Source organism: Rattus rattus, chromosome 4, assembly GCF_011064425.1.
Source record: "Rattus rattus isolate New Zealand chromosome 4, Rrattus_CSIRO_v1, whole genome shotgun sequence".
Taxonomy (NCBI): Eukaryota; Metazoa; Chordata; class Mammalia; order Rodentia; family Muridae; genus Rattus; species Rattus rattus.
This window is the reverse complement of record NC_046157.1, coordinates 49,337,998-49,365,519: the sequence shown is the minus strand read 5'-3', so window position 1 is coordinate 49,365,519 and position 27,522 is coordinate 49,337,998. Positions and strand designations below refer to the sequence as shown.

The window sequence follows — 27,522 nt, the reverse complement described above, 5'->3', positions numbered from 1 at the left end:
GTATAAAAGAAAAGCAATGTAATACCCATCATCTCCTCTAGTGATTGATATGTGTTTGAGTGCTTGAACCTCATCATACTCATCTTTATATGCTTAAAAGACAAAAAAAGTGTTAAATTCTTGCAGCATGAATGAGCAAACAAATGAATAATGTTCTGGTGGCTAGGACTAATTGGGAAATAAGTTTGAGGCAGGGATAATAGCTCAAAAATTTATTCATAGTTTTCAATTGTAAATAGTTTATTAGATTTCTACCTACCTCACCATCTTCTTAGAGTTTTTTAAAAGTGAGGATGAGAATAGTATATTTGAAACTAGGTCCCATTTCTAATGACTAGGGGTGACTTTAAGAAGCAAATGCTAGAGATGAAAGGTGACACTTTGGTGCGCAGTGGAAAGAATTGAAGGATATTAAGAGAAACACATCCAACAGATCCATAATTCTTTTCTCCCTTGACCATGACCTTGCCATGATTCCCAAGTTGAACTCTTGGGCTTCTTAAATGTATTATTAATAAGGCTGTTTCAATGGCCACTGGTAAGTGTAGCAGTATTTTCTGTATGTGTGCTTTCACTAGGGGTGAGTTAGGTGAATGATGAGTTGGTACGCCTGTGAAGGTTGTTGCTTTCTCCAGTGGAAACCTCTGATCAAAAACAGCCTACGAAATTTAACATTCTTGGCAAGAGAACCTACCCTGGAATGTGCACATGTTTCCTCAGAACACCAATGACACCTTCAAGAGTGTCTGAGTCAAGACAAATAAAAATACATTCTTCTTAATCCAGAGGATTTTAACTGTGGAGACTCCTTTTTCAGAGAAATAGAACAGTGTTCAAGCACAGAACATATCTATGTCAGCCACTTAAAAGACTTTGCATGAATGATAAGGGCATAGGAATCACTCATGTATTCTTAATCATGCTTTTGATGGTCATTCATGTTTCATCTTATAAACTGACTAGTAATTCACTTCCTGGTTCATGTGCTAACACATTTCTAGAGTCATGAGTCATAAAAACAGATCCGAAGACCTGGCTTGTGCAAGAGGCTCTGTTGCTAAGAGCACAAGGTGAACTCAGCCCAGCCCACATCCCTGAAGTATGGATTCTCCGCCATGCAGAAGGGAAGTGCACAAGGCTTTGGAGTATCGGGTACAGGAGTAAAGGTGGTCACACTTCTTAGTTGTGAATGGGAAGAAGGACTCTTCACTGACTTTGCACTGGGAGTCAGGGAAAGCAAGCACTGATTGCAGCTTAAAGGGGTGTGATATCACAATGGTTGGCATTTCATTTAGGCAAGGCAGCAGGACAAGTAGCAATAGAAAGACAAGGTGTCCCGGACTGCAACAGGCCCTGAGAGCAGCTCATGCTCATTGAAGTGAGGATGATAGAAAGGCAACGCCAGAGACGTGGTCCAGATGGTAGGGGAGTAGAAGTAAGAGACCCAAACTATGGGTTCAGAAGGTCAGAGTTCATCAAATAGAAACTGTGGAGCCATGAGGCTTGATGCAGGGGAAGAATGGAATGGGAGCTTGCAGATCCCACCCACACACAGGTCCTCACTTTGAAAAATTGTTTTGTGCATTTTAGAAACATTGATTATAAAGGGGGAGTGGCGCGAAGCAGGTCAGTTGAAGCCAGAGGAACAGTGGGCAATATATTAAAATGATTTGCAGAGAGGAAGCACAGGGCCTGTACCAGGACAGTCTCAAAAGAGCAAGGTTGGAAACAGCATCATGCAGGAGGTAAAATGGGAGATTGCCGGCCAGTGGCTCCTAAGGAAGGGAGGCCGGGACGGATGTCTGCTCTGGCTTGTGTGAGTGGGGCTGCTCAGAGAACATGAAACAAGAGTAGCTTCAGGAAAAAGGTTCACGACCTCCCCTCTGAGGACTCTACACTGTCCTCTCCAGGGAAAGCTAACATCTTCCATCAGCAAAGAGTACGTGTGGTATAGAGGCAGACATTCCCCTGATTTCGTTCCTAACTGCAGTGGATGTGTGGGAGCATAATTCTAAGACTTTGGGCTGACACTCCTCAAGGTGAGCTCAAGTTCCTTTTCTTTTACTCACATACGCATGTACTCAACACACACCTCAGCCCTGCTGTGTCCTGGGCCCAGGCACATGTAGCACAGCTCCAGTGAAAACCTCTGGGCTGTGATGGAGGGAGGGCTTTGGAGTGAGACAGACCATGGTCTAGACATGATCTCAGGCGAACTCTTTATCTGAGCCCCAGTTTACTTATATGTATCAGAGTTTCACAAGTCATTCTGATATTTGGAGTTAAAACTATCTGCATTATCAACATGGTGCTGGACGCATGTCCACTCCCCAGTCATATTTCTAATTACCTTATTAATACAGGCATGATTACAGGCAATTCCACATACTGAACTAAGTGTTTAGGAGATAAAACACACTGTCAAACTTGGAGGGAAAGCACTGAACCTATCCCCACAGCTAAGAAAAGCACCTCCCCACCATGATCAGTGTCTCAAAACAAAATCTGAAAAATCAGGAAAGCGAGGGTTTTCCAGAAGGCCGATTGTGGTAACATGCATCCATTACTAAGGGCCAGCACATTGGGACATCTGTGCGTTGCCTGGCTTGTATAGGCAGCAGACTGAGGAGTGCCTGGTGCCAAAGCCAGCAGAAGGGTCAACAATGGGAGGGTCTCCCAGCCATGTTCAAAAGCTCAGGAGTGAGGCTTTGACTAACAGATAGCGGACTCTGCAGAGCTAGACAGCCGATGGCCTTACAGGGACCGCCGAGACTGTAGTGTGCAGAACATTCTTTTTTTTTCTTCCCATCTTTATTAACTTGGGTATTTCTTATTTACATTTCGATTGTTATTCCCTTTCCCGGTTTCCGGGCCAACATCCTCCTAACCCCTCCCCCTCCCCTTCGATATGGGTGTTCCCCTCCCCATCCTCCCCCCATTACCACCCTCCCCCCAACAATCACGTTCACTGGGGGTTCAGTCTTGGCAGGACCAAGGGCTTCCCCTTCCACTGGTGCTCTTACTAGGATATTCATTGCTACCTATGAGGTTGGAGCACAGGGTCAGTCCATGTATACTCTTTGGGTAGTGGCTTAGTCCCTGGAAGCTCTGGTTGCTTGGCATTGTTGTTCATATGGGGTCTCAGGCCCCTTCAAGCTCTTTCAGTTCTTTCTCTGATTCCTTCAATGGGGGTCCCGTTCTCAGTTCAGTGGTTTGCTGCTGGCATTCACCTATGTATTTGCTGTATTCTGGCTGTGTTTCTCAGGAGAGATCTACATCCGGTTCCTGTCAGCCTGCACTTCTTTGCTTCATCCATCTGATCTAATTGGGTGGCTGTATATGTATGGGCCACATGTGGGGCAGGCTCTGAATGGGTGTTCCTTCTACCTCTGTTCTAAACTTTGCCTCCCTATTCCCTGCCAAGGGTATTCTTGTTCCCCTTTTAAAGAAGGAGTGAAGCATTCGCATTTTCTTGAGTTTCATGTGTTCTGTGCATCTAGGGTAATTCAAGCATTTGGGCTAATAGTCACTTATCGATGAATGCATACCATGTATATTTTACTGTGATTGGGTTACCTCACTCAGGATGATATTTTCCAGTTCCCTCCATTTGCCTATGAATTTCATAAAGTCATTGTTTTTGATAGCTGAGTAATATTCCATTGTGTAGATGTACCACATTTTCTGTATCCATTCCTCTGTTGAAAGGCATCTGGGTTCTTTTCAGCTTCTGGCTATTATAAATAAGGCTGCTATGAACATAGTGGAGCACGTGTCTTTGTTATATGTTGGGGCATCTTTTGGGTATATGCCCAAGAGAGGTATAGCTGAGTCCTCAGGTAGTTCAATGTCCAATTTTCTGAGGAACCTCCAGACTGATTTCCAGAATGGTTGTACCAGTCTGCAATCCCACCAACAATGGAGGAGTGTTCCTCTTTCTCCACATCCTCGCCAGCATTTGCTGTCACCTGAGTTTTTGATCTTAGCCATTCTCACTGGTGTGAGGTGAAATCTCAGGGTTGTTTTGATTTGCATTTCTCTTATGATTAAAGATGTTGAACATTTCTTTAGGTGTTTCTTAGCCATTTGGCATTCCTCAGCTGTGAATTCTTTGTTTAGCTCTGAACCCCATTTTTTGATAGGGTTATTTGTCTCCCTGTGGTCTAACCTTTTGAGTTCTTTGTATATTTTGGATATAAGCCCTCTATCAGTTGTAGGATTGGTAAAGATCTTTTCCCAATCGTGCAGAACATTCTTAAAGAGAACTTGAGACGAGAATCTCACGTGTGACACTACTGGATCAAAGAAATACAAGCTAATGGGTTTTGCACTAGAAGATTCTACTAAGAGAGGGTGTGAGATGTTAAGCGTGGAAAGAAAGTGTTAAAATATAAATGTTAAAGTGTAAGAATGCGTAAGAAAACTTAAAATGTAAAGTGTAGAGAGTTCCAAGGGCAAAACTTGAATGTGCACACATGCCAAGCCCTGTTCTGAATCTGTGGGACTGAAGAGTCACAGAGCCATGCCCCACTGAAGGCTGTAGCCTCCCCCAGTTCATTGATCCCAGTCTCCGGCCCACACAGCCTGAGCATGGCTCTCCTTGCGTCTACTTGTTACCCTAAGTGCTGAGGACTGAAGTGCTTGCTTCTATACTGATGCATATGGTTTCCCTCCTTGTCGCAACTCCTTCAATAATTTGGCACAACTATTTTCTAGAACCACAGATAGACAGAAGGGGTCTGCCACAGATCCATGTTTAAAAGGCCAGGGGTAAAGCTTTGAGTAATGGGGACAGTTGGGGCTTTTAGACTAAGTGAACGTAGTCTAGGTGAGCTGGAGTCTCACTGCATTCTAAGAGGAAGATGACTTGAGATAGAGACCTCAAGTATGAACCTGTTGGGGTTTCACAAGAACTACACACAACCAGAGATGAACTGAAGTATGCGGAAATAGAGAGAGGCGCTGTCAGTTGTCCAGGGATCACCAAGTTCATTCTGTGAAATCAACTAAAAACAAACACCTGGAAAGGTCAGAAGACTGACCGGCAAAGGCAGCGAAACAGCTCCCTTCAGAAGGACCCAGGTCGGAGAGAGCACTAAGCAGAGTCTGTCAGTGTTCTGCTAAAAGCGTGGCTCCTCCCCTTCCCTTTACTGGCAGTTGCTGAAAGCAGGCATCTTAAATTTTCTTTTCATCTCATGGTCTGTTGTTTCTGGCAGTGACAGGACCAACAGGAAGAGGTGAGGGTACACACCATGGAGGCGCTGCCACGGTTTTTCAACCACAGTCCCATTCCCAGGGCTAGCTCCAAAGTTGGGTATCTTGTCTGCTAACGGGGCTAAGAACCGATCCCAGCAAGAATGTGGGCTCTGACAACCAGGTTTTCTTTAAGCATTAACTCAGTTCAACCGGTAAACTTAATGTTCTTCCACCAGGTCCACTGCTCTTGGCCTTTGTCCATTTCGGCATCACTCTCTGACATCAGACACTGGGTAGAGTTCTGCTGGGTTGCCCCAGCTTCTATAAACCGTGGCCTTAATTTTGATGGCACTTTTCCGCAGTAGAGCATATACAGTATTTGAAACTTCACATGTCGGGCTTGGGTGTAGTCCTTTACCTTGTAAGCTTAAGGACCTGAGTTTGATTCCCCAGAGTTTGAATCCACATAAAAAGCCAGACAGGGTGGCTCACAGTTTCAGTATTGGGAAGGCAGAAAGGGGAAGGTTTGGGGGAGGGGACAAACCCACCTAGACTGTTTGGCAAGCCCTAGACCAATGAGAGATCTTACCTGAAAAGCCAAGGTATGTTCCTGAGGAACCACAAGCCAGGCTGTCCTCTGGCCTCCATGTCCACCTGCACACAAGTGCACATGCAACCCCACACATATAAACACACTCGCACATACCCATGAGAGCAAGGGTTTTTCAACTGCTTTTGCATAATGCAAGCTGGCTCAGAAATTAAGAAATCTGTATAAACATGACAAAATATTTGGAAAACTGTAATAGGGACACACAAACATGAACTACTAAGAGATTTGATTCATTCAGTGTGTGTGTGTGTGTGTGTGGTATGTGTTTGTGTATGTGTGTGTATGTGTGTGTGGTATGTGTGTATGTGTGTGTGGAATGTGTGTATGTGTATGTGTGTGTGTATATGTGTGTGTGTGGTGAGTGTGTGTGTGTGTACTGGGTGTGTATGTGTGTGGTATGTGTGTATGTGTGTGTGGTATGTGTATGTATGTGTATGTGTGTGTGCATGTCTCTGTGTGTGTCTGTGTATGTACTGTGTGTCTTTGTGTGTGTACTATGTGTGTCTGTATGTATAAATGTGTCTGTGTGTATGAATGTGTCTGTATATATGAATGTGTATGTGTTTGTATGTGTGTATGAGTGTCTGTGTGTGCTGTATGTATCTGTGTCTATGTGTACTGTGTGTGTCTATGTGTACTGTGTGTGTTTGTGTGTATGAATGTGTATGTATGTGTACTGTGTGTGTTTATGTGTACTGTATGTGTTTGTGCGTATGAATGTGTATGTATGTGTGTGTATGTGTGTGGTATGTGTGTGAGTGTGTATGTGTATATATATATATATATATATATATATTGTGTGTGTGTGTGTGAGTGTGAGTGTGCCTCTGATGCGTCTCTCATTTTGAATGAAGAGGACCTATGTGCCCTCCCCCTGCAGTGGGAGTCCTCTCATACAGTGAGTTCTATGGAGAATACTGGTCAGAGCAACCAAGTCAAATCAGCTTACCCTGACTCAGCACTCCCAGCTCTGTGTGAGCCCCACAGGAGCAGTGTGAACGGGCATGGTCAAGACCTCAGTCTCCAGCTATATTCCCCAGAAGGAAAGCGATTAGATCAGAGCCAGTGCTGGACAGAGTTGCTGAGTACGGGATCTTTTTGTAACACTGCATAGTGCTGTACAAATGATGCTTTCAAGTTTAACGTTCTCGTAGAGGGAAAGCCTTCTCTTCAGGAAGGTTTCCCCCAAGGCCCTTCCTACAGGGACAGATGGGAGAGCTGACCTTTGTGTCTCTGTCGGATTTATGGGATGGACTATGTCTCTTGTACATGTTTGGGGAAATACTAGTAACTGCCACCCCCAGGAGAAAAGGGGAATCAGCCACTGAGCAGGACTCAGGCTCCTTCCTGTTTCCTGTTTGCTGTGGTTGAGGTGAGGACCCAGGCCCACTGCTACGCAACGTTAGCCATGGCTCTTCAACCTTAGAGCCATACGGGGCTTACTGGGAGCTGAACATCCTTAGACTTCAGCTCCTCTGTCTGTAAGAATTTCCATGTTGAGTGGACCCCGGGAAATGTGTGCATATCTTGAAATGCAATGTTCATTGGTCTCTAAAGCAATGAATTCCCCAAGCCTGATAGCTCATGACTGCAATTCCAGTATTCAGAAGACAGAGGCAGGGGGAACACCATGAGTTCAGTTCTGAGTTCACTCAAATACAAACTCTGCCCACATTCGTCTTCCCTCCTCTGTACACGTCACGCTCCTTTTTAGCATTAGTGATTTAAAATAGATTAATGCTGGGCCTCTACCCAGCCCTCTAGCTCAATTCATAGAGTCCTTGCAACACACCCACTAGGGCCTGGATTTGATCTCCCAAATCCCCATAAAAATAAGCTGAGCTGGTGATATGCATCTGCAATGCTGGTGCTGGGAGGTGGAGACAGGGGAGTCCCTGAGTCTTGCTGACCAGCCCAGAGGGCAGAATCACCATGCCTCCAGGTTCAGAGAGACCCTGAGTCAAGACAGAAAATGATCAGTGATTGAGAAAGACAGAGCATCAACTCCAGCCTTCACACACACACGCACAGACACGCACCCACACACCTGCACACAACACACACACAAGCACACACACATATATACACATACATATACATAGACACAGACATATACAGACACACAGACACACAGAGACACAAACACGCATAGATACACACACACACACAAGCACACACATATACATACATACACATATGCAAACACATACACATAGACACACACACAGGCACACACAAAGACACACAGACACATATACACACAGACACAAGCATACACATACACATGTACATACACAAGCACACACATATACACAGCGAGACACAAACATGCATAGATACACACAGAGATACACACACACAGACACATACACAGGCACACACAAAGGCACACAGACACAGACACACACACACACACACGTGCGCGTGCACACAGACACATACATACACACAGACACAAGCACACACATACACACACATGCATTCATATATAAGCACACACATACACACAGACACAGACACACACACACACACGTGATATATATATATACATACATATACACACACACACATATATGATGAACTGAACCCATCCTTCCAGAACCCGTCTTTTAGTGTAAAAGGCACATTCCAGATCACCATTTTACACCAGCAGGGGAAGCTGTCAGGAGCTATTGGCAAAGGAGAGAAACAAGAGAAAGTCTGCCAAGAATCAGAGCTGACGCTTCAGCTGGGCTATGAGGAATGGATAGGAGTTTGCAAGAGGCAGAGAGGGTTCTGGAGAAACTGGACCTGCCTGAGCAAGGGCAGCAAGCGGGATTCTGCTTCATCAGCAACCCCTCTGGGCCAAGTGCAAAGGCTCCAGCCAATTAGACCGGAGCCTTAAGCTAACATAAGAGAATAGTCCTCACTGCTCACTGCAAACCAGGCTCCTGGATTTGACCAACTGGGACATGTCTGAGAGTAAATGATTCCACAGATTTGGCTGTGGCAGAGTGTGGAAAGTTTCTCAGCTGGACACTGTAAGTACATCTCGTTTACAGTAACATCCGAACAGCCTGAGAAGGAGCCATGCCGGGGAAATTGAATTTTCAGATTAATGGCATAAAACGGAAAGTCTGGTTGGAAATCCTTTCTAATTGTGTTTCCTTTGAAGAACTGAGTGTGCTGCTGGCATCTTAAAGCCATTTCATTTTAAGCTTACCTGGAGAGAGGGAGAGAGAGAGAGAGAGAGAGAGAGAGAGAGAGAGAGAGAGAGAGAGAAAACTGTATTCTTGTGGGTTTTTTAAAGACATATTGATGCATACCTGTTATTCCAGGACTGGGAATGTAGAGGCAGGGGGATTACCACAACTTAAGACTAGCCTGGTTCACCTTGTATGTTTGAGGCCACAGAATGAGACTGAGTCCCTATCTCCTCTCCGAGGCCTCCTTTCCCTCCTGTCCATGCCCCAGCCACCTGTTGACTCTACGGGGAACTCACAGCTCACGGGTTCCCACTTCTCTCAAGCATCTAACACCAGCCTGGTCTGTACAGCAGACATTTCATCTTGGCTTACTGGAAGTGCTAATTAAATAGGATGTCAGCATCTAGGTTTGCCAGACCATTCTTCATGGTGTCAAAAACAATGGCCTAGGAAGCAAGTTAAATCGTTTCTTGGAATAAAACCCGAGAAGTCCCCCATTCTCCTGAGATGAAGATGTGGCAATTTTCAACAATCCCACAAAGCCCTAACTCTCCCCTGCCCTCACCCACCCCCTCCTTGATATTCACCTTCCCCTCTGAAAGGCACCACCTACCAGGACACACAGACGGTGCCACAGACAGTCAGTACTCACCCAACTTGAGGTTCTTCTGTTAATTCACTTCTTGGGGAAACCTTCCAGGAACCCCAGACAAGAAAACACTGGATTCCCAGGCTCCATCTTCTGGCCTCTTCTCCCTCCCCAGTTTGCCCATGAATATCTTTGAATTGCTGTCTAATCTTATGCACGGTGTCACCTCCCCGTCCCTTCTAAGCTATAGAAAACCAAAGACAAAGTGGCTTGCATTCACTGCTGGGTCTCATGCAGCATTCAGCACATAGTAGGTGCACAGTACGTTCTTGCTTTAGATGAACAAATAGTGAAGAAATGAAGTATCTTTTCAGCCTGCCATGTGTTTTGATCTGCCTGTTTATAGAGGCTGTAGATGGTGGTTCTTGTGGACTTCTGAGGCCTTTGTAGACTCAGAAGAGAATTCTCCACTCTTCCTTTGTAAGTGTGACTTCCTTTCATGTGTTTCATTTACTGTGAGTTGTAACAGTCAACTCTCATGTGATACTTTGTAGACAGATGGTCTTCAACTTCTCACAGTCTCTGGAGGGCAGGAATTACCATCAGCTCCATTCTGTCCTCGAGGGCACTAAGTCTCAAGGGTTAAGAATCTGTCCAAATTCCTACAGCTAGTGTTGATCGGAATAGAGCCCTCTGTCCTGGAATAGAGCCCTCTGTCCTGGAATAGAGCACTCTGTCCTTTACACAACAATGACTCTGAAGAAGTGCTCAATGTATCTTTAAGTAGAGGCTGGTTGTTAGGCTCTACCAGACTTCTGAAGGAGTGGTGGAACCAGCTAAGGAGAGAAGAAAGGAGAACCTTTGGGACAGAATCAAGTGTTCCCAGACATGGAGCCCTGAGGGCATGGAGCTGTTTTGGAAGAGGCAAGTTGGGCTCCATCCTAGAGGGATCCTGAGCTGGGGCTGAGCAGCAGGGGCAACTTCCAAAGGTGCTCGGGATCTGCCCTATTGCAGTGGGAGCCGCTGGAAGGTTTTCGAGGAGCAGTGCCATGTGAAGGGATGCTTTCTCCTTCCTGGTAAGAATTTTTGCTGCAACCATGGCGATCTAAACCTGTGTGGCACCACATGGCATGCTAACTAAAACTCTGGCCCCATAGTTCTTAGAAATACCACGTAACACTATGAAAAGTCAGGCTGGCTTACGTGTCTCAGCTGTTTTCTGCTATTTCCTCCTTTGTTTCCCTGTTAGAAGAAAGGGCACCAGGACTTCTGGAGAGGAGAACGTTGGACTGCCTCTCTTGGGTCCCATGCCAACTGCGTGGGATACTGATAGGTGTCCACGCCTAACATCAGTGTGTGTCGTCATGTTAGAAGGGGGATTGTGAGTTATTTATTTATAAAGGGTTTGGGGTTACCTTTAGTGTCTGTGTGTATGCATGTATGTATGCATGTGTGCGTGTGTGTGTGTGTGTGTGTGTGTGTGTGTGTGTGCGTGTGTGCCCACACAAGCCAGGGTACATGGGTGGAGCTGAGAGGACAACTTGCAGGAGCTGATTCTCTCCCTCTACTATGTGGGTCACATGGATTGAACTCAGATTGCCACACTGTAGAAGTGCTTTTACTTACTGAGATAACTCATGTGATTTAAATTATTAAGGAATCATGCTATGGTTTTAAAAGAAATTAATATAGTGGATGCCTGACTGTGCCTTTGAGGAAAGTAAATCAAGAAGGCTGGATGAGGTTGACTGGTTGACATTGTCATAGTTATTGCATTTAGAATGTAAGGTTTAATTTAAATCCAGATCTACCAGGCCTGGAGAACTGAAGAGGGTCAAGTACCTCAGATGAGAAGAGGAAGGGGGGCCATTAATTTTCAGTGATTTCCCAGTAGAGGTTCTGTCTTCTTGACTCTCAATGGGTACATTAAACCATAACTGTATCAGCCCCAACCATGACCCTGTCAAAGCGACAGGCATAGGCAGCTCAATGCTACTCTGTTGGCTTCCCAGAGATCTTAAATGTATATTTCTGTCCACTCTACCTCAGAACAATAGATTTTTACATGATAACCGGAAAGAAAGCACAGTGGCTTGCAAAATTGTAAGATCTGTGTTTTACCAGCAATGCTGTGATGCTGCCTGTGCCCTGGGCGGCCCACTGCCCAACCCTGCTTGCTCTTACGGGTTGGAGGTGAGGTGATAGGGAATGAACAGCAAAGACTCCAAGAGCAGATGAGAAACACTGCAGTGAGCTCCTCTGAACACTACTACAGGTTCCTTTAATACCGTCAATACCATCCACCCATGCCCTATTGGTCCCAAGAAAGTGTCTCTTCTAAACAGCAGTTCCTGATTGGCTGGCATTCTCTACGCCAGCAATCCTTGGTCTCTCAGGCAGTCCTCAGTTAAGTCCTTCTGCAGGAGATGTCTTTGTGGCTTCGAGGCACTTTACGCTGGGGTGGCCATGCCCTTCCTCCTACGTTGTTTTAGTATCTCCATGGGCTGTCCTTATCTACTTAAACAATATATTCCAAGAAGGCAACCATGTGTCGATCTAGCTCACCAAAAAAGACCATAATACAAAAAAAAAAAAAAAAACAAGGCTCAGAATCCCTGAACTGATTTGTTGAAAATGAGACCAGGGCTGGGGAGCATGGCTCAGTTAGGTAGAAGCTCACAGAGCATGAGCCAAGTCCTGGGGTCAGTCCCTGGCACTTCCCAAGCCTGGCATGGTGGTGCATGCTTGCAGTCCCCCAGACAAACAAAAGATAAGTCTTGATTACCAGCTTGCAGTCTGTTTCTAAGAATCATGCAGGAAAAGGCTGCACCTGATCCCACGGGGCCACAGTGCCTGCATTTGTTTTCAGAGTCCGTAGTACCAGGACGCTGTTCTAAGAATGCCGTGTAGAGAGCCTTGTCTTTACACGGTTTGGACTTCTAGTCTGCCCTGGATCATAACTTTGTCCTTCCCTAAAGAATATCAGGTTTATCAAATAAAAATGAGACGACTGTGCTATCTATATGTCTCTATGCGGCACATACATAGAGAATACATATAAAACATTTTGGATCAATGATGGATATTGTTAAATATTAGTTATTAAATATCACCATAGTTACTATAAAAAATATTTGCTACCCGTCCAAAATTCAAATTTGACTGACCATCTCATAGCCTATCTGGCAACCCTGGTACAACCAAAATTGAGCCGAACGCCCTCCAGCTAATTAAGTACGGCTGGCTTTGGTGCATTGCATTTCCCTATTTACTGATGGGGATTAGCCGACTGCCAAAGGGCTGAGATTTTGATTGAACACGAAGGTACTTTGAAATTAGAAAACACCCGTCACTCAGAGATCACGTGTAAGGACACGTTCAAGAAACAGATGACTCAGACATAGTCCAGGTCCTGGAAGTGCATCACCCTCCAGGTTAGGCTGGCAGTAGGAACTGTGCTCTCCCGAGACCCGAGAGCTCCAATTTCGGTATCACAGACATGTGGACAAAGCCCGGACCGAGAGTTAGACTGGATTGTGAAACATTTTGACACAGGACCTGCTGTTAAATAACTTGGTTCCAAACCAAGCAAGAGTCAGTCATTTCCTTTGTCTGGTATACGGTTCCCATCAGGATAATAAAGACCAGGAAAATCCACAAGGGGGAGGAACTCCATTCCCCCCTTGTGACAGGTGAATCACACCGAGATCCATTCCTCACCATTTAATCACCCAGATCGAAATCACGTTTTGTTTTGCTTTTTAAAGAAAAAGTATCACAAGGCCAGAAGAACGAGACACCACATTTACAAGGTGCTTCCTGTGCCTTGGTCAACTTAAAGTGAAATAAGTGCTTTGGAGTAGTGAAAGGTTCTCCACACAGTGACTTTGTGAGGGAGATTTGTTTAGGGGAAGTCGATCTGAAGTGTTGTACATATATTACATAAGGACGCATGGTGAGAAGGGAGTGCTGCCCGCTCAAACACCTCCTGAGTCATAGGAAGATGGGAATTAAGGGAAACAGTTCCGTTGGCTTCATGGGTGCTGGTTTCCTCCTCTCAGGCTCTGTCTGCACCCAGTTTGCAGTTTGATTAACTAAAACACACACTATAAAATACTTGTTTCCCCTGCTGGGCTGTCTGCAAAACCAGATGCTTCCTCTCTGACTTACTCCACCACACTCAAATCAAACACCCGCACCACACAGAGCCCTGTAACTCCATCTTCTCTGTCTGAATTGATCTAAGCAAGGGCAGCAAGTCAGCCCGTGTTAGCCTCTTAGAGAAGCACCTTCCCTGAAGTGAACATTTTGGGCACCCACACTTAGGGAAGTTAACACAACAAACACCCTTTGCCTTCTTCTCCCCACTCCTGAGACATAGATTTTCCTGTTTTACTTCACAACAATGCGTGTCCAAGCCGCACTGTGTTTAAGGGGGAGAATATGCTTATTACCCACGTTCTTCGCATGTCGGAGCACGCGAGACCAAGGGCGGTAAACCAAAGGAGCTTGCCGCTCGCCCTTGGCTGCTGCGCGTTCTTACGCTGTAAGGAAGCCCGGCTGTCATTAAGGAAGAATGTTCAGCTGCGGTTGGTCACTCGTAACAACAAGACAGATGCACAGTGTTTTATTTGGGTGAGCTGGCTCCCCTGCAAATAAAGAGCCTAAAATTAAACCGTCTTTACAAAAATACTCGGCAAATGACAGCTCTCACTACTCTAGCGCTCAGATCCTGATTCTTTGCCATGGAAAATGGAGAGTCTCTGCTGAACCCGGTATCTGTTTAGACTTGTCCCTGCTGGGGAGGAGGAGAAAGGTTGGCGTTCTATGGCATGAAGAAAAAAAGAATTAGAAGGAATCTGCACTGAGAAATAAAGGTATAACTATGCAAACCACATTTAAGGATGGAAAAGGACTTTTTTTTTTTTTTAAAGAAAAAGTACTTATGGAATTTGGAAGAATAATAGTGGAGCAGAGACATAAAAGGGAGGCTAAATATTTGACCACAGAGGCAAACGGGTTCCTGACAGGGTCACATGGGATGTGAAACTGAGGATTAGTCACCGAAGGAACATCTGTTGCTTTCCCCGTGTGCAACAGGGAGAAGAATAAATGTCTCCAAGTCGCTAAGCTGCTCTTGCAACCTTTTGGGAGACTGAGTTTCTTTTAAGACTTCAGCTCTTGGAAAGCACCTCCAGAAAGTTTGGGCTGACCTTGGGGTGGGGGTGGGGCCATGACCAACCCTGTACTTTCGATGAGCTCCTCAAGGGAGGCTGATACTACCGTTGAGGGGTATATTCTCCTCAGGGACTCCTATCTTCAGAATCCAGTGAGGTGGATAGGCCTCCTTGAGATATTTCATGGTAACCAGGAGTGACATCTGCTCACGGAAATGCCTGAGAATCCCATGTATTTTCCAGCGGTCAGCCAGTTAGTTGCTGGGCGAGGAATCCTCAATGAGTCACACACACTCTTGGGTTCTCTTTTGTTCAGTGTAGAGCAGATCGGCACTCCCTAGAGTGTTTCCAAAGGTCACACCTATGCTGGACAGTTCTGCTCAGGTGTGGTAGGAGGACTTCCAGGCATGCTCTGGGCATAACTGGAAATAACGCTTCTCGGTCCTGCATAGGCAGAGTCAGGGAAGGGCGTGCAGGCAAGCGCCTCTCTGCATGATCCTGTAGCATTCTTGACTGTAGGACTTGTAGCAGCCTGGTTTAAACAGCAAAGCATCCCAGCCAGCTTCCTGCAAACGCCTTCGATGGTCCTTTGCCTGAGTCACGCTCACACCAGAGGGTGCTTATGTTCCAACCATCCTATCTCTGCAGGGCAAGCCTCCAGAGGTTTTATCCAGCATGGAGCCATAGCGGATGTTGGTGGTACAAGGAAGGGACTTGGAGTGATTTTCAGTAGAGTGTGCCCTCACCAGTCTCTCAGGCGCGTTGTCAGCACGGCCCCTTATTTGCTAAGAGAGAATCCATTTGAGCTTCTGTCCCCCGGGAACATGTCCAGGACAACTGTAACTCCTGGCAGTCTCGTGTGGTACAGTGAACCTCATCAGCTTCCTGCTAGACCTCACCCTGTGTTCTCCGTATTCTCTGTAACTTGTATGTAGACCCCTATTCTCCACGTGTGACCCCAAGACTTGCAGCATTATCTCACAGGGGCTCCGACCTTCAGACCTCTGGCTCCACACAAGGCATTATCCTTCTCCAGACCCCTCCAGTGGCCTGGAGTGCCCAGAGACACATACATAGCAAGTCTTTATCCTCCGGAACATGGGAACAATAACTGTATCTGGTTAGATATGGCGGAGGGTGATTGATAAGCTGGAGATGGCTTTTTACTCTCTGATGAACATAATCGCGCCGCGTGGTTTTCATCACAAGCCACTGGGAGAAGACAGGAGTCACCGTGTTGTTGCGATGGCTTTGTAGCTAGGCGGCCGGTGCCAGGGGCTGACAGAGGCCAATGCCAGAGGCTAACAGATGTCTGGCCAACATCTTCTACCTGCTGGCTTTATGTTTCTCCTAAGTTATTTAACCCCTCCCATCTTAGGATCCTCATTTAGAAAACAGGTTTGCTTTTCTTCAGCTGGTGGAATGAAAAACGGTGTTGCTTCGGAATGTCCGCCCTCTGAAATCAAACTGTCCCTATCATAAAGATAATGGCCCAGGACACGCTGTCTGTGAGATTATAGATCGTCAAGCCAACAGATCCACAGATCAAAGGAAGGCTGGAACGGAGGGGTGGGCCACATCCGTGCACCAAGTCCGGAAGAGTCGCCCTGCACCTTGTATCTAGTGCTGACTTTGAGATAACTCAGTCAGAGGCAGATCAGACACATCTGTCTTCCTACTGAAATGTGGTTGGACTTAAAAATTTTGAAATAGTAGTCATAATGCGAACTCCAAATGCTGGTCTAGGAAGAGAATTTGGAGCAGAGAAATAGTCTATGTTGTTCCTCTAAATTGCATATCGTTTAGCATACAATCCAATAACAAATCATACTCAGTGCTTCTCTGGCTCCGGTTTTTAGCAGGCTTTGTCTCCGGAACCCAGAACTCCAAAACCTCCACAACTCACACAAGCATCCTCTTTCACCGGTTACAGGTTAGCAGTTGCTCTGCCTTCGTCCAACTCGGACATCTTCCTCCTCCTCCCCTGTCCCAAAATAAGGAAGAACTAACAAGCATCCTAAGGGCAAAACGCCCACACGAGTTCAGTGCCTCTGCTTAGGCACCGTGAGCCACTGCCAATCACAGTTCATGGGGCAGAAAAGTCACGTGACCTCCCCACACAGGAAGCGGAAACACAGCCAGCTCAAAGGGGCAGGCCCGCGTAAGGATCCTTTACAGAACCCAGGAGAAAAATGGGAATAATGGTAATCTATATCCAAACACACACAGTCACCAAAGTCTGCCACGGCTCTGCCTGCACAGACCACGGACAATCGGCTTGCGAATATGTTGGTGAACATGGGCAAAGCCACTGATGTCCTACCTCGTGTCAGTGAGGTTAAGAACCGGGTTCAGAACTCAGCCAGGCTTTGAAGTGAATGGGAGGTGGTTTTGAAGAGGGGAGAAGGATTTGGTCCAAGACTGTAGAAAAGGTTTGATAGGTGTTTGTGTGGCCCGTCCCGGGGTCCAAAGGACAGCAAGCCTGGCTGGGTTTATTTTCAATTATTTTTAAACCCCCTGAGATCAGTGAACCCTGAACAAATTCTTGTTAAGCATGTTTTTCCTACTTAATATTTAATCCTGTGTCTACTTAACATGAAATTTAATCTACATAATCTTTGGACTTGTAGGTCATCAAAAACCACGAGTGTGTCAGAAATAGCTGGTGCCCAAGAAATCTTTTCAAGCTTTTCCTATCAATAGAGGTTAAACAACTCTTGTCAGAGTTTAAGCAAGATAGGAACTGATTCTGGTCTCATCCCCCACCCGGTCCCAGCCCTTTAAGAGCACACAGAACAGGGTCACCAGACACCTGATGGAAAAGCAGGACACTGCATTTTCCTTTTCTTCTGCCCTTGTTTGTCTGCCACAGAACACAACATGATGTTTTCCCAGGAAGAAAACTTACAAAATACAATAAAACAAAATAATTTCAGACTTTTTGGAAGTCCTAAAGCTGTGCTAACCAGGAGGGGGGAAATGATTCCTAAATGAATCTATTTTTCTTAAGAAAGGATCTGTGGCAGGTGGAAGATTCTATTTTTGAGAACTAGAAAAAAGGTATTGTGTAAACAGGAGTGGGTTAGCAAAAATGACGGGTGAAATTTGTTGTGAGAGTTAAAAATATCTTTGTACTTATTTTTTTTCTAGAATTATTTATGTTATAGTAAAATATGTGCTTAACACAAAATATAAATAAAGCATTTATACAATTAGTGTAGATTAATTTTAGAGTTATTGGTACTGCACAAATAACTAATATGATATATATTTAATATAAATTGTATAGCATCTATATCTTTGATATATTTTATAATATATATTCTTTGACCTATATGACTTATTAATATCTGTAAGTTAAATATAAATAATACGTCACAGTTTTGACTAGAATATCTATGTATTCTGATATCAAAATCCTCGTCCCTGGCTCTGGGCACCGGGAGGGGCATTTTTACCTACAAGGATGTAGTAGTTGGATATGCCTGAAGAAATATGCAGGCACACTCAACACCCGGGCAACAGTATTACTCAGGATGCTGAGAGGAAGCAGGGTGAGCAAGGCGCATCCTAAAGAGATGGTACAGCCCACCATGCTGGACAGCGCATGCTCCCAGAGCAGCAGTGTCACGTGGGATCCCATGCTCATTGTGGGGCTTCGATCTTCCGGTGGTTCTGAGGACTGAACCCAGAACTCTGTCAGGCTAGTAAAAGGTGTAGCTCCTTCTCAAGGAGCCCAGCACTGCCGTGACTCAGTGACTTAGTGACTCAACATTGGAGGAGTGAATGACTCATTTCTCCACAGCCCCTCTGTGAGCATAAATGATAGTGCTTTCCTTGGAGGACCACAGTCATGCGTAGTAAAGGTCCCACGTGGCAGGCACATGGCTGATGTGTGGCTGCCGTGTGAATGTTGTGTAAGCTATGTGGATTCTACCGGCCACTACTGGGCTTTCTGACTAGATTGTGTATCACTATATTATTTTAATCCATCTGCATCTTCTTCACTTTGAATGCTTCCTACCCGTTACCTTTCTACTAATTGGCCACAGCTTTCTGGCCACGCACAGATTGTTTACTTTCAGCAAAGGATTATCCCAGTGTTCTCTGCTTCCTTCCCAGATCCTCCGCTCTCACAAGGGCCCCATCTCTCTGTTAGATCTTTTTTGTCTTCCACTTCCTGCCACCCTGTCTTGTTCTCGGCGCTGCAAGAGCAGCCTTCCACCGTGTGCCCACTGTATAGATTCATTCCCAAACTGAACTTAATTCTTCACTCTCTCCAGAAAACAAATGGCGTACCGCAGGGCAAAGGCTAAACAAATCCATGTCGTGTGTCTTTCTTGACTAGAAGCAGGAAAGGGCAATCGTGACTCCGCTATTAAATATTTTCATGGACTTCAGCGAAGGTGTCATAGCTCTGAGAATTATAATCCCAACCAGGAAGCTCTAACTGCTTCCTGTTAAAACCTAGGAAACTAAATGCTATTTCCAGAGACCCTGCGTGTGGCTTTCACAGAGTGTTGCCTCTCCGGAGGATTTGAGAAGGGAACACGTGACAGAAGCCCATTTATCAGCTCACCCATAATCAGCTTGTAGAAAACTATGGATGTCTCCTAACATTTTAGGAGATAAGACACATGGGTTGTAGAACCACTGGGGTGGGGGGTGGAGGGGGAAGAAAACCAAAGGCAGCAACATGAAAGCTCATAAAATAAAATGTGCAAGAAGCAGATTCCTTTTTTTAATTGTCATGCATTTATGCAGTGTGTGTGTGTGTGTGTGTGTGTGTGTGTGTGTGTGTGTGTGTGTGTGAGTTTACGTGCATCCAATCCGCTCCCCTTGGGGCTGCTGGGTATCAAATTTAGGTCTTTTGCAATAACAGCAAGTGCTCTTAACCACCGAGAAGTTTACTTCTTGAAAGAAGGCTGCTGAAGAACCAGAGTAATGTCTGGGCATATGGGGAAGGGCAGAAGCCAAGCAATCATACAACCGAACTGGTGTGTATAAGACAGATAGATCACTGCTCTTAGCAGAGCGATGAGCAAAGGCCTGTCCTCCAGCCACACAGCGGACCCATGAAGATCTGGTCTCTGTGACGCTGAAGGGGCTGAGAGGAGAGAATATTGTAACTGTAAACCAGTAACTACCATAAGTCAAGGGCTGATCGGCAATCTGAAGTGTGTGAACCTGAGACAGACACAAAGGTGCAGAGGCTGATGGAGAACAAGGGTAGCCAGGTAACAGCCAATGTTCAGACAGATCGTAGACTAATAGGTTATTTGAGAGGTGCCGTGGAGATGACACGTGGATTATGGATAGTTGATTAAAGATAGGAAAATGATAGGTGATTGTGAACTGGTTGATAAATGATTGGTAAACTGCACGCACACACACACACACAGAGAGAGAGAGAGAGAGAGAGAGAGAGAGAGAGAGAGAGAGAGAGAGGGAGGGAGGGAGGCAGAATTTCAGAAAAGAAGAAGAATAAAAAAAGCACCTTGAGTTTAGCCCAGATTACACGGAGCACAGGATGGGGGCTGGGTGTGTTGGGAGAACACTGGTGCCTCCTCAGGCTTGGGGGCTGTATTGGGAGAAAGCTGGTGCCTTCTACAGTCTTTGCACCTCCTTCCTCCTATAGCTCCCAGCTGAGCCTTTCCCTCCAGGTTTCAATCTCCTCCTGCTCGAGAGTCTGTCAATTTTGAGATGGTGTTGACAGCCCTTTGTACCTAACTCTCCATGACTCAAGAGTAGCCGTGCATTTCCACAGGCAGTGGAACTATTCCGGACTCTTCCCCTCTTGTGTGTGCTGTTTACTTCCTCTGCGCTTCCCCTTCCTGCCTACTGCTTGGATCACTACAGCTTTGGTGGGGGTGGGTTGACCCTTCCCTCCACCGCCACTTGCCAATGAGCTCCCTCCAGGGGCTGGATTCCTCGGGAAGGCTGTGGTGGTAACAACAACGGTGGTTTCATTCTTAAAAATCCTTGGCCATTTAGCCTGTCCTTGGCATCTTGCCAGATGGCTAGGGATTCGAAGGTAAATGCCACGCCCAGTGCTTTGAAGGAATTCTCAGGGGCCAGGCTGGCTGGGTGCTCTCCGATCTGATCTACCTGTGAACAGCACGTGTCTGTCCCTCTTTCTTTCAGGCCATAGCACAGCCCCATGGTAGCCAGGTGGGTGAAGGGGAGCGAGGACGCGCCACTTGCCCTGCAGAAGATTCCTGACCTACAGAGTGAGTGACCAGGTGGTAAAGGGCTTGGAGGGCAGAGGGTTATAGACTGGGGGCAGGGGTTGGAGGCTAGAGGCTGCCCTGAGACCTGAGACTGTCCCTTAGCTGTTGTTTCTCCCTCAGAGGGATTCTGAACCACGCACTTGCAGAGGCCACAAGTCCCAAGCCCTGATCGCCCGGAGGCACCGCTTATTCCCACACAGATCCCAAAGCCAGGTGTTCAGGCTTTCGACCAGAGCTTACCAGAAACAGGAAGGCACACGGTTCATCCCCAGCCAGTCAACTCCCCAGCAAGAGCAGGGGGAGAAACAGAAGCTGCACAGCCCTTCTTTCCAGGGAACAAGGCCACAGTCCCCGAATCTGGAGAGTGCTGTACAGGAAGCACCTCCTCTATGTGCAGGACACTCACGTTTCACTTGTCCTGGAAAAAGTGAAGCCCTTGTTTTGGATTCAGTGTAGTGAGTGGCACGCGTGTTCCCCAGCCGTTCTCTGTCCTCTGTCTTTCCCCTCAGTTCCACCTGGTCACTTGCATGTGAGCTGTGCTTGTCTTTGGCAGAGCCCCTGTCACGGCCTGCGTCTGCATTCAGCATGGCAGGCCCTTTCCAAGCCTCAGTGGGGTTACTTTCTTCCTTACTGTGAACTAAGGAGCGTGGTCCAGGGCACAAGGAGGAGGCTCCACGCTCTTTGCAGTGTCCCTGGCTCTGAGCAACAGATCTTAGGAAGTGTAGAGTAGGCCTCAAGACACTGAAGCTCCAAGTAACTTACAGCCTTCCTTTTCAACAACAACAACAAAAAAAAGTATCTTTCCAAGAAAGAATAAAAAGGCCATTTCAAGGGTGTTCATAACACAACAGGAAGATTTAATGGCCCGTGGCACCGTTTTACATCCTGAGCAGGTGCTGGCCTTCAATGGGGACCCTTGTTTCCACGAAGGGATTTGCCTGCATCATTCATTCTAAAACGAACTTTATTGCCACAATGTCCCTCTACCAGAAAGATTGGGGCCTGAATCATAAGGCACTGAATATCCATTTATTGCTTCTCAAAAGGGGGATTTTTTTTTAACCCCGATTCTTAAAATACCAATGAGGTAGGTTAAAAAGAAGAACCAAAACATGCCAGCTAGGTAGAGTTCCTCTGTAATCTCCAACGTTATCTTTTCCAAGGACTGGAGGAGTCATCAGTCTCTGTCAGCGTCAGCAGGCAGGGGCTATAAGATGCTCTGCAGCCTTGGGGCCAGCTCCTCCCCAGCTGCTGGCTCTCCAGGCAGGGCAAAGCACTCCCCACTCCCGCAGGCTGAGCGGGGAGCCCAGAGCTACTTCTCGGTAGGTTGTTTTTCTTTTTTCTGAGACTATGTTAGATTTCTTCTTCACTGCATATACTCTTTCATTTGTTCTTGAAACAGGCTCCTCTAGCTGGTTCTATCTTGATCTAAATAGAGCAGAATTGTGTGTGTACCTCAATATCACACCTGAAATGACATGGGTAGCACCTGTCTAAGAATAACCTGCACGGCAGTGGAGAGGTTAAGAAAGTTTAATCACTTGCTGCTAGTGGGGCTTTAATGGCATAATTGGGCTTTTCCTAAACGTTGTTATTCCCTTGGACAGGGGTGGCAAAAGAATTGCTCCAACATATGCAAGTTAAAAGGGAGGTCTGAATGTGTATCGATACTGCTTTGTCTCTGAAAACTTGGGGGTAATATTGCTATACCCAAACTATTTTATGAGTATCCAATTATATATATATATATATATATATATATATATATATATATAATTTCATATGTAAGATCAGTTCTAGATCATTAAAGCTGACTCTTCGTAGCTGCTGGTAATGTTCTGTAAGCTATCTGCATAACTTCTGGTATCATCAAGAGAAAAATAACTCGTTTCGTTTTTAGAATAAGGCTTTGCATAGGTGCTAATTTAATCATCACAAAACCTTAAGGAGTAGGACTGACATAGTTAGTTCTTCCTTATCTAACTATAAACATTCAATTACCTAGATGGGGGCAATCTCAATTGAGGAATTACCTCACCGGACTGACCTGTAGGCAGTTCTATGGGGGCGTTTTATTGATTGATGATTTATGTTGGAGGTACCAGTCCACTGTGGGCAGCGCCATCCTCTAGCAGGTGGGTCTGAGCTATATAAGAAAGGTAGCTGAGCAAGACAGAGGAAGCAAGCCCAGAAACAGAGTTCCTCTGCGGTCTCTGTTTCAGTTCTTGCCTTGAGTTCCTACCCTGGCTTGCGGCCTGTAAGATGAAATAAACCCTTTCCCCCAAAGTTGCTTTGCATCAGTGTTTTATCAAAGCAACAAAAAGCAAACAAAGACAGACAGAGGTTGCTACTGAGGATGGGGTAAAAACCCACACAGGCATAAAGGAATTACTCCCAGTTAAAAATTAAAGAGCTGAGGTCTAGAGAGGCTGAAAGTTTATGCTGCGTCGCATAGACAATCAGCTGTGGAGTCAGAGTTTCACATAGCTCTTCCAAAGCCTCTGTCCCTTACTCTGCTGCTTTCACAGCTCCAGTTCAAGTCAGCTAGCCTGCCTTTCACAGTTCTATTTCCTTCCTTACATCCACACTCGGCGTCCCCTCTACCGCCTGATTTCTCTATCTGTTGGTTGGTGGGTAGAGGGGTAAGGACACTGGGTGCAGTTGTGCTTGCCCTGGACATATGCAAACATTGTTCTAATGATTATTCCTCAAGCAGACAGCATGGTATTACTTCACCATGTATTATACATACCAGGTTAAGTTCAACAAATGATCTGGGGATGGTTTAAAGTACCAAGAATGATATGCACAGATTGCATGCAGACAATTTGTCATTTCCATAAAGGAATCATGGTTCACAACGGGGTTTTGTATCTACAGGGCGCCCTAGGAACAGGGAGCCCCTGGAAACTTCCTCAGTTTTACTTCCCTTGCTATGTTAAAACAGCCTGACAAAAGCAACTTAGGGGGGTTATGGAGAGATGGTTCGGCAGTTAAGATAGCTTACTGCTCTTGCAGAAGGACCCAGTTCCCAGCACCCAAGTCAGACAGTCACAATCACATGTAGGTCTTCTAGCTCTGGAGAATCTGATTCCTTCTTCTGGCCTCAGCAGATACAACCTCCCATCACACACATATATACATAAATCTTCTGTGTGGGGAACAACTAAGTGAAGAAGGGGCTTCTTTTAACTTAAAATTCAGATTACAGTTCGTCATGGGAGGAAGTCACAGAGACAGGGGCCTGATCCCGCTGGTCACATCACCTCCAGACTGGAGAAACAGAGCATGGAATACGTGGTTGCTCAGCCTACTTCCTCTACTCTTAGTAGAGGAAATCAGCTGCAGAGCCAGGATCCCCTGACTAAGGAATGGTTCCACTTATAGCACCCAGGTTTTCCTACGGTAACTGATAGAATCATAAAAACCCACCATAGACACACCCACAGCCAACTTGATCTAGACAATCCCTCATTGAAACTCTTCTCCCCTTGTGGTTTTAAATACTGCTGAATTGACAGTTAAAACTGACTGAAAGATACCAAGGGACAACGGGGTGTTCAGTCCGATGGCACATGGTAATAGAATATGGTTATTGCATGTGGTAGGAGATTAACACCAAACTATAACAAAAGGATTCTGCTATTTCCTATTCTACTTTCTTGACGTCCTACCCAAGTGTTGCGAGACACATCTTTCTTTGTTATTTCTTTAGGTGGTCCAAGGAGCCCGAGGATGGAGGCCATTCACATTGGCATGTCCAGTGCCCCACTGGTAAAGCACAGCAATGGGGTTGGACTCAAAGCCCACAGGCCCCGAGTCATGTCGAAGAGTGGACACAGCAATGTGAGAATTGACAAGGTGGACGGTATCTATTTGCTCTACCTCCAGGACTTGTGGACGACGGTCATCGACATGAAGTGGAGATATAAGCTCACCCTGTTTGCCGCCACCTTTGTGATGACCTGGTTTCTCTTCGGGGTGGTCTACTATGCCATAGCTTTTATTCACGGCGATTTAGAACTCGGGGAATCTAATTCTAACCACACGCCCTGCATTATGAAAGTGGACTCCCTCACAGGGGCATTCCTCTTTTCCTTGGAGTCTCAGACAACCATTGGCTATGGGGTCCGTTCCATCACAGAGGAGTGCCCCCACGCTATCTTCCTCTTGGTTGCCCAACTGGTCATCACCACTTTGATTGAAATCTTCATTACTGGGACCTTCCTGGCCAAGATTGCAAGACCCAAAAAGCGAGCCGAGACCATTAAGTTCAGCCACTGCGCCGTCATCAGCAAGCAGAACGGGAAGCTATGCCTGGTCATCCAGGTGGCCAACATGAGGAAGAGTCTCTTGATTCAGTGCCAGCTTTCCGGAAAACTCCTCCAGACACATGTCACCAAAGAGGGAGAGCGCATTCTCCTCAACCAGGCCACTGTCAAGTTCCACGTGGACTCCTCTTCCGAGAGTCCCTTTCTCATCCTGCCTATGACCTTCTACCATGTGTTGGATGAGACGAGCCCCCTGCGGGACCTCACACCCCAGAACCTAAAGGAAAAGGAGTTTGAACTGGTGGTGCTTCTCAATGCCACCGTGGAATCCACCAGCGCAGTCTGCCAGAGCCGAACGTCTTACATCCCAGAGGAGATCTACTGGGGCTTCGAGTTTGTGCCTGTGGTTTCTCTCTCCAAAAATGGAAAGTATGTGGCCGATTTCAGTCAATTCGAGCAGATCCGGAAGAGCCCGGATTGTACCTTCTACTGTGCGGATTCTGAGAAACAGAAGCTTGAAGAGCAGTACAGGCAGGAGGACCAGAGGGAACGTGAGCTGAGGAGCCTTCTGCTGCAGCAGAGCAACGTCTGACCCCGGCCGGCCTCCGGGCATCTCCTAACCAGGGCTCTTCTCAAAAGCAATGGCTGCCATGAACATGGGATGGGTGGCCCTGCTCCCAAGCCACACAGACGTCCATGGCCATCTTCCTCTTTGGTATGGTAGCTGAATGAGCATTTCTGAATATCAAAGGATGTCTTCAGAGTGCCTGGTCAGAGGTGAATGCTCAAATTCAGATTTTTTTCCCCCTAAAATGGACCTATGTATTGGAGAGCTGAGAGTAGGAAGATTCTAGAGAGCATTCCTCTTGGAGGGCGGACGCACAGCAGTGCTGATAGTGAATGGACATGTATGTCTATTCAAGAACACCTGCTTATAACGCAAATTATTTATTTAACCCACCTAACAAGGGCGTTGGCGGCTGAGGTCTGAGGTGTAATTCGCTATTTGCGTGTCCCACTGTTTAAGGACACACACACTCCTACTCATGTTCAAGTGCATACATTTTTACCTGCAGTGACGGTCATCCGGTGATGACCAAAAGCAGCTGGGAAAGCGAGGACTTAAAGCTTGCAGAATGCAGTTGTCTTGTTTTTTAACCTTCTTCCATAGACCTTAATTGCGTGGAGTGAACGTAATCAAGTCAGGAATCAAGAGTTCAGAAAATACGTCCATCTCATGACTCTATGGTCCCCATCACTTCTTGGGGAAGCATGTACTAAGCCTCCTTTTCCTTCAGAGTGTCCTTCACAGACAAGCCAAACAGCACCATTTAGGGACATCCTGGCAACCACACATACAGTCAGGTTTCAGCCAGGCACACAGTGTTGGGGTCTCTGAGTAATGTTTTCAATGCCGGCTGTCTAGATCCACATGAAAAGAAGAGTGTGTGAGCCCCACGTCCGTGTGTCCTCCAGGTCTGCCCTCCATCCACGTTTTTAGTCAACACACCCATCTCTTGGCTGTTTCACTTTCCCCTGTGGACATACCTTGGCCACAAAGGAACTGCTTGGAATTACTAATGTCTCAGGAACGAAACAGATCCCAGAGAGCTGTGACTGCCACGGTTGTGTTAATTCACAGACTGAAGACTACAGTCACCACCAAAGAAAGCTGGAATTGTGTCACCAATAGGGAGTCTGCAGAGAAGCATGTAGCACGACAGAGAAGAGGGAGCCACAGGAGAGGTGTCTGTGAGCAGGAGGACCCCTTGTGCAAGAGCCAAGAGCAAATGTGTTGCTTACAGGGGTGACATTTTGGCCCTAAAAAAATGTAGAAGTATAATGCCTGCATTTCCTTGGGAAAGAGAATTAAGCAGGCTAGGACTGGCTGAATAGGTAAACACTCTGTGCCCATTTTACTCAAATCAGGACAAACTAGACATTCCCTCAAGTGCCATTTGACCATGAATGTGCACACGCACACACACACATATACACGCACACACACACACACACACACACACTCACATATACCCATCTTGCATTATGCCAGTGTGTGCACTGGCTCTGCAAACACAATCCCAGGCATGTGGGATCAAAGGTCACACTAAGAAAGTCTACCACACTTATCCTCCTGTTTATCTGATTCTTTAAGCAAAGGAACACTTGAGCCTAGAGGAACTGGAGAAACTTTAGCTGGATGTAGCTGTCAGTGTGAACTACTACACACCCAATCTCAGCTTCATGTGACCACATTTGCA

At 46.2% G+C, this 27,522-nt stretch overlaps 1 protein-coding gene across 2 annotated transcripts in view; it reads left to right on the top strand.

Annotated features, from left to right (window-relative positions):
- Nucleotides 1–26,937, top strand: part of Kcnj15 (potassium inwardly rectifying channel subfamily J member 15) — a 41,898-nt gene extending 14,961 nt beyond the window's left edge. Inside the window, exons 2-3 of one of the 2 annotated variants that reach the window (XM_032900375.1) lie at nt 20,905–20,990; nt 24,706–26,937. In XM_032900375.1, coding sequence (XP_032756266.1) covers nt 20,921–20,990; nt 24,706–25,853 — 1,218 coding nt within the window. In that variant the 5' untranslated portion in view covers nt 20,905–20,920 and the 3' untranslated portion in view covers nt 25,854–26,937. Of the gene's footprint in view, nt 1–20,903; nt 21,003–24,705 lie in introns of those variants that run through there. The other variant, XM_032900376.1, reaches the window with a different exon arrangement.
- Nucleotides 26,938–27,522: the final 585 nt, after the last annotated feature.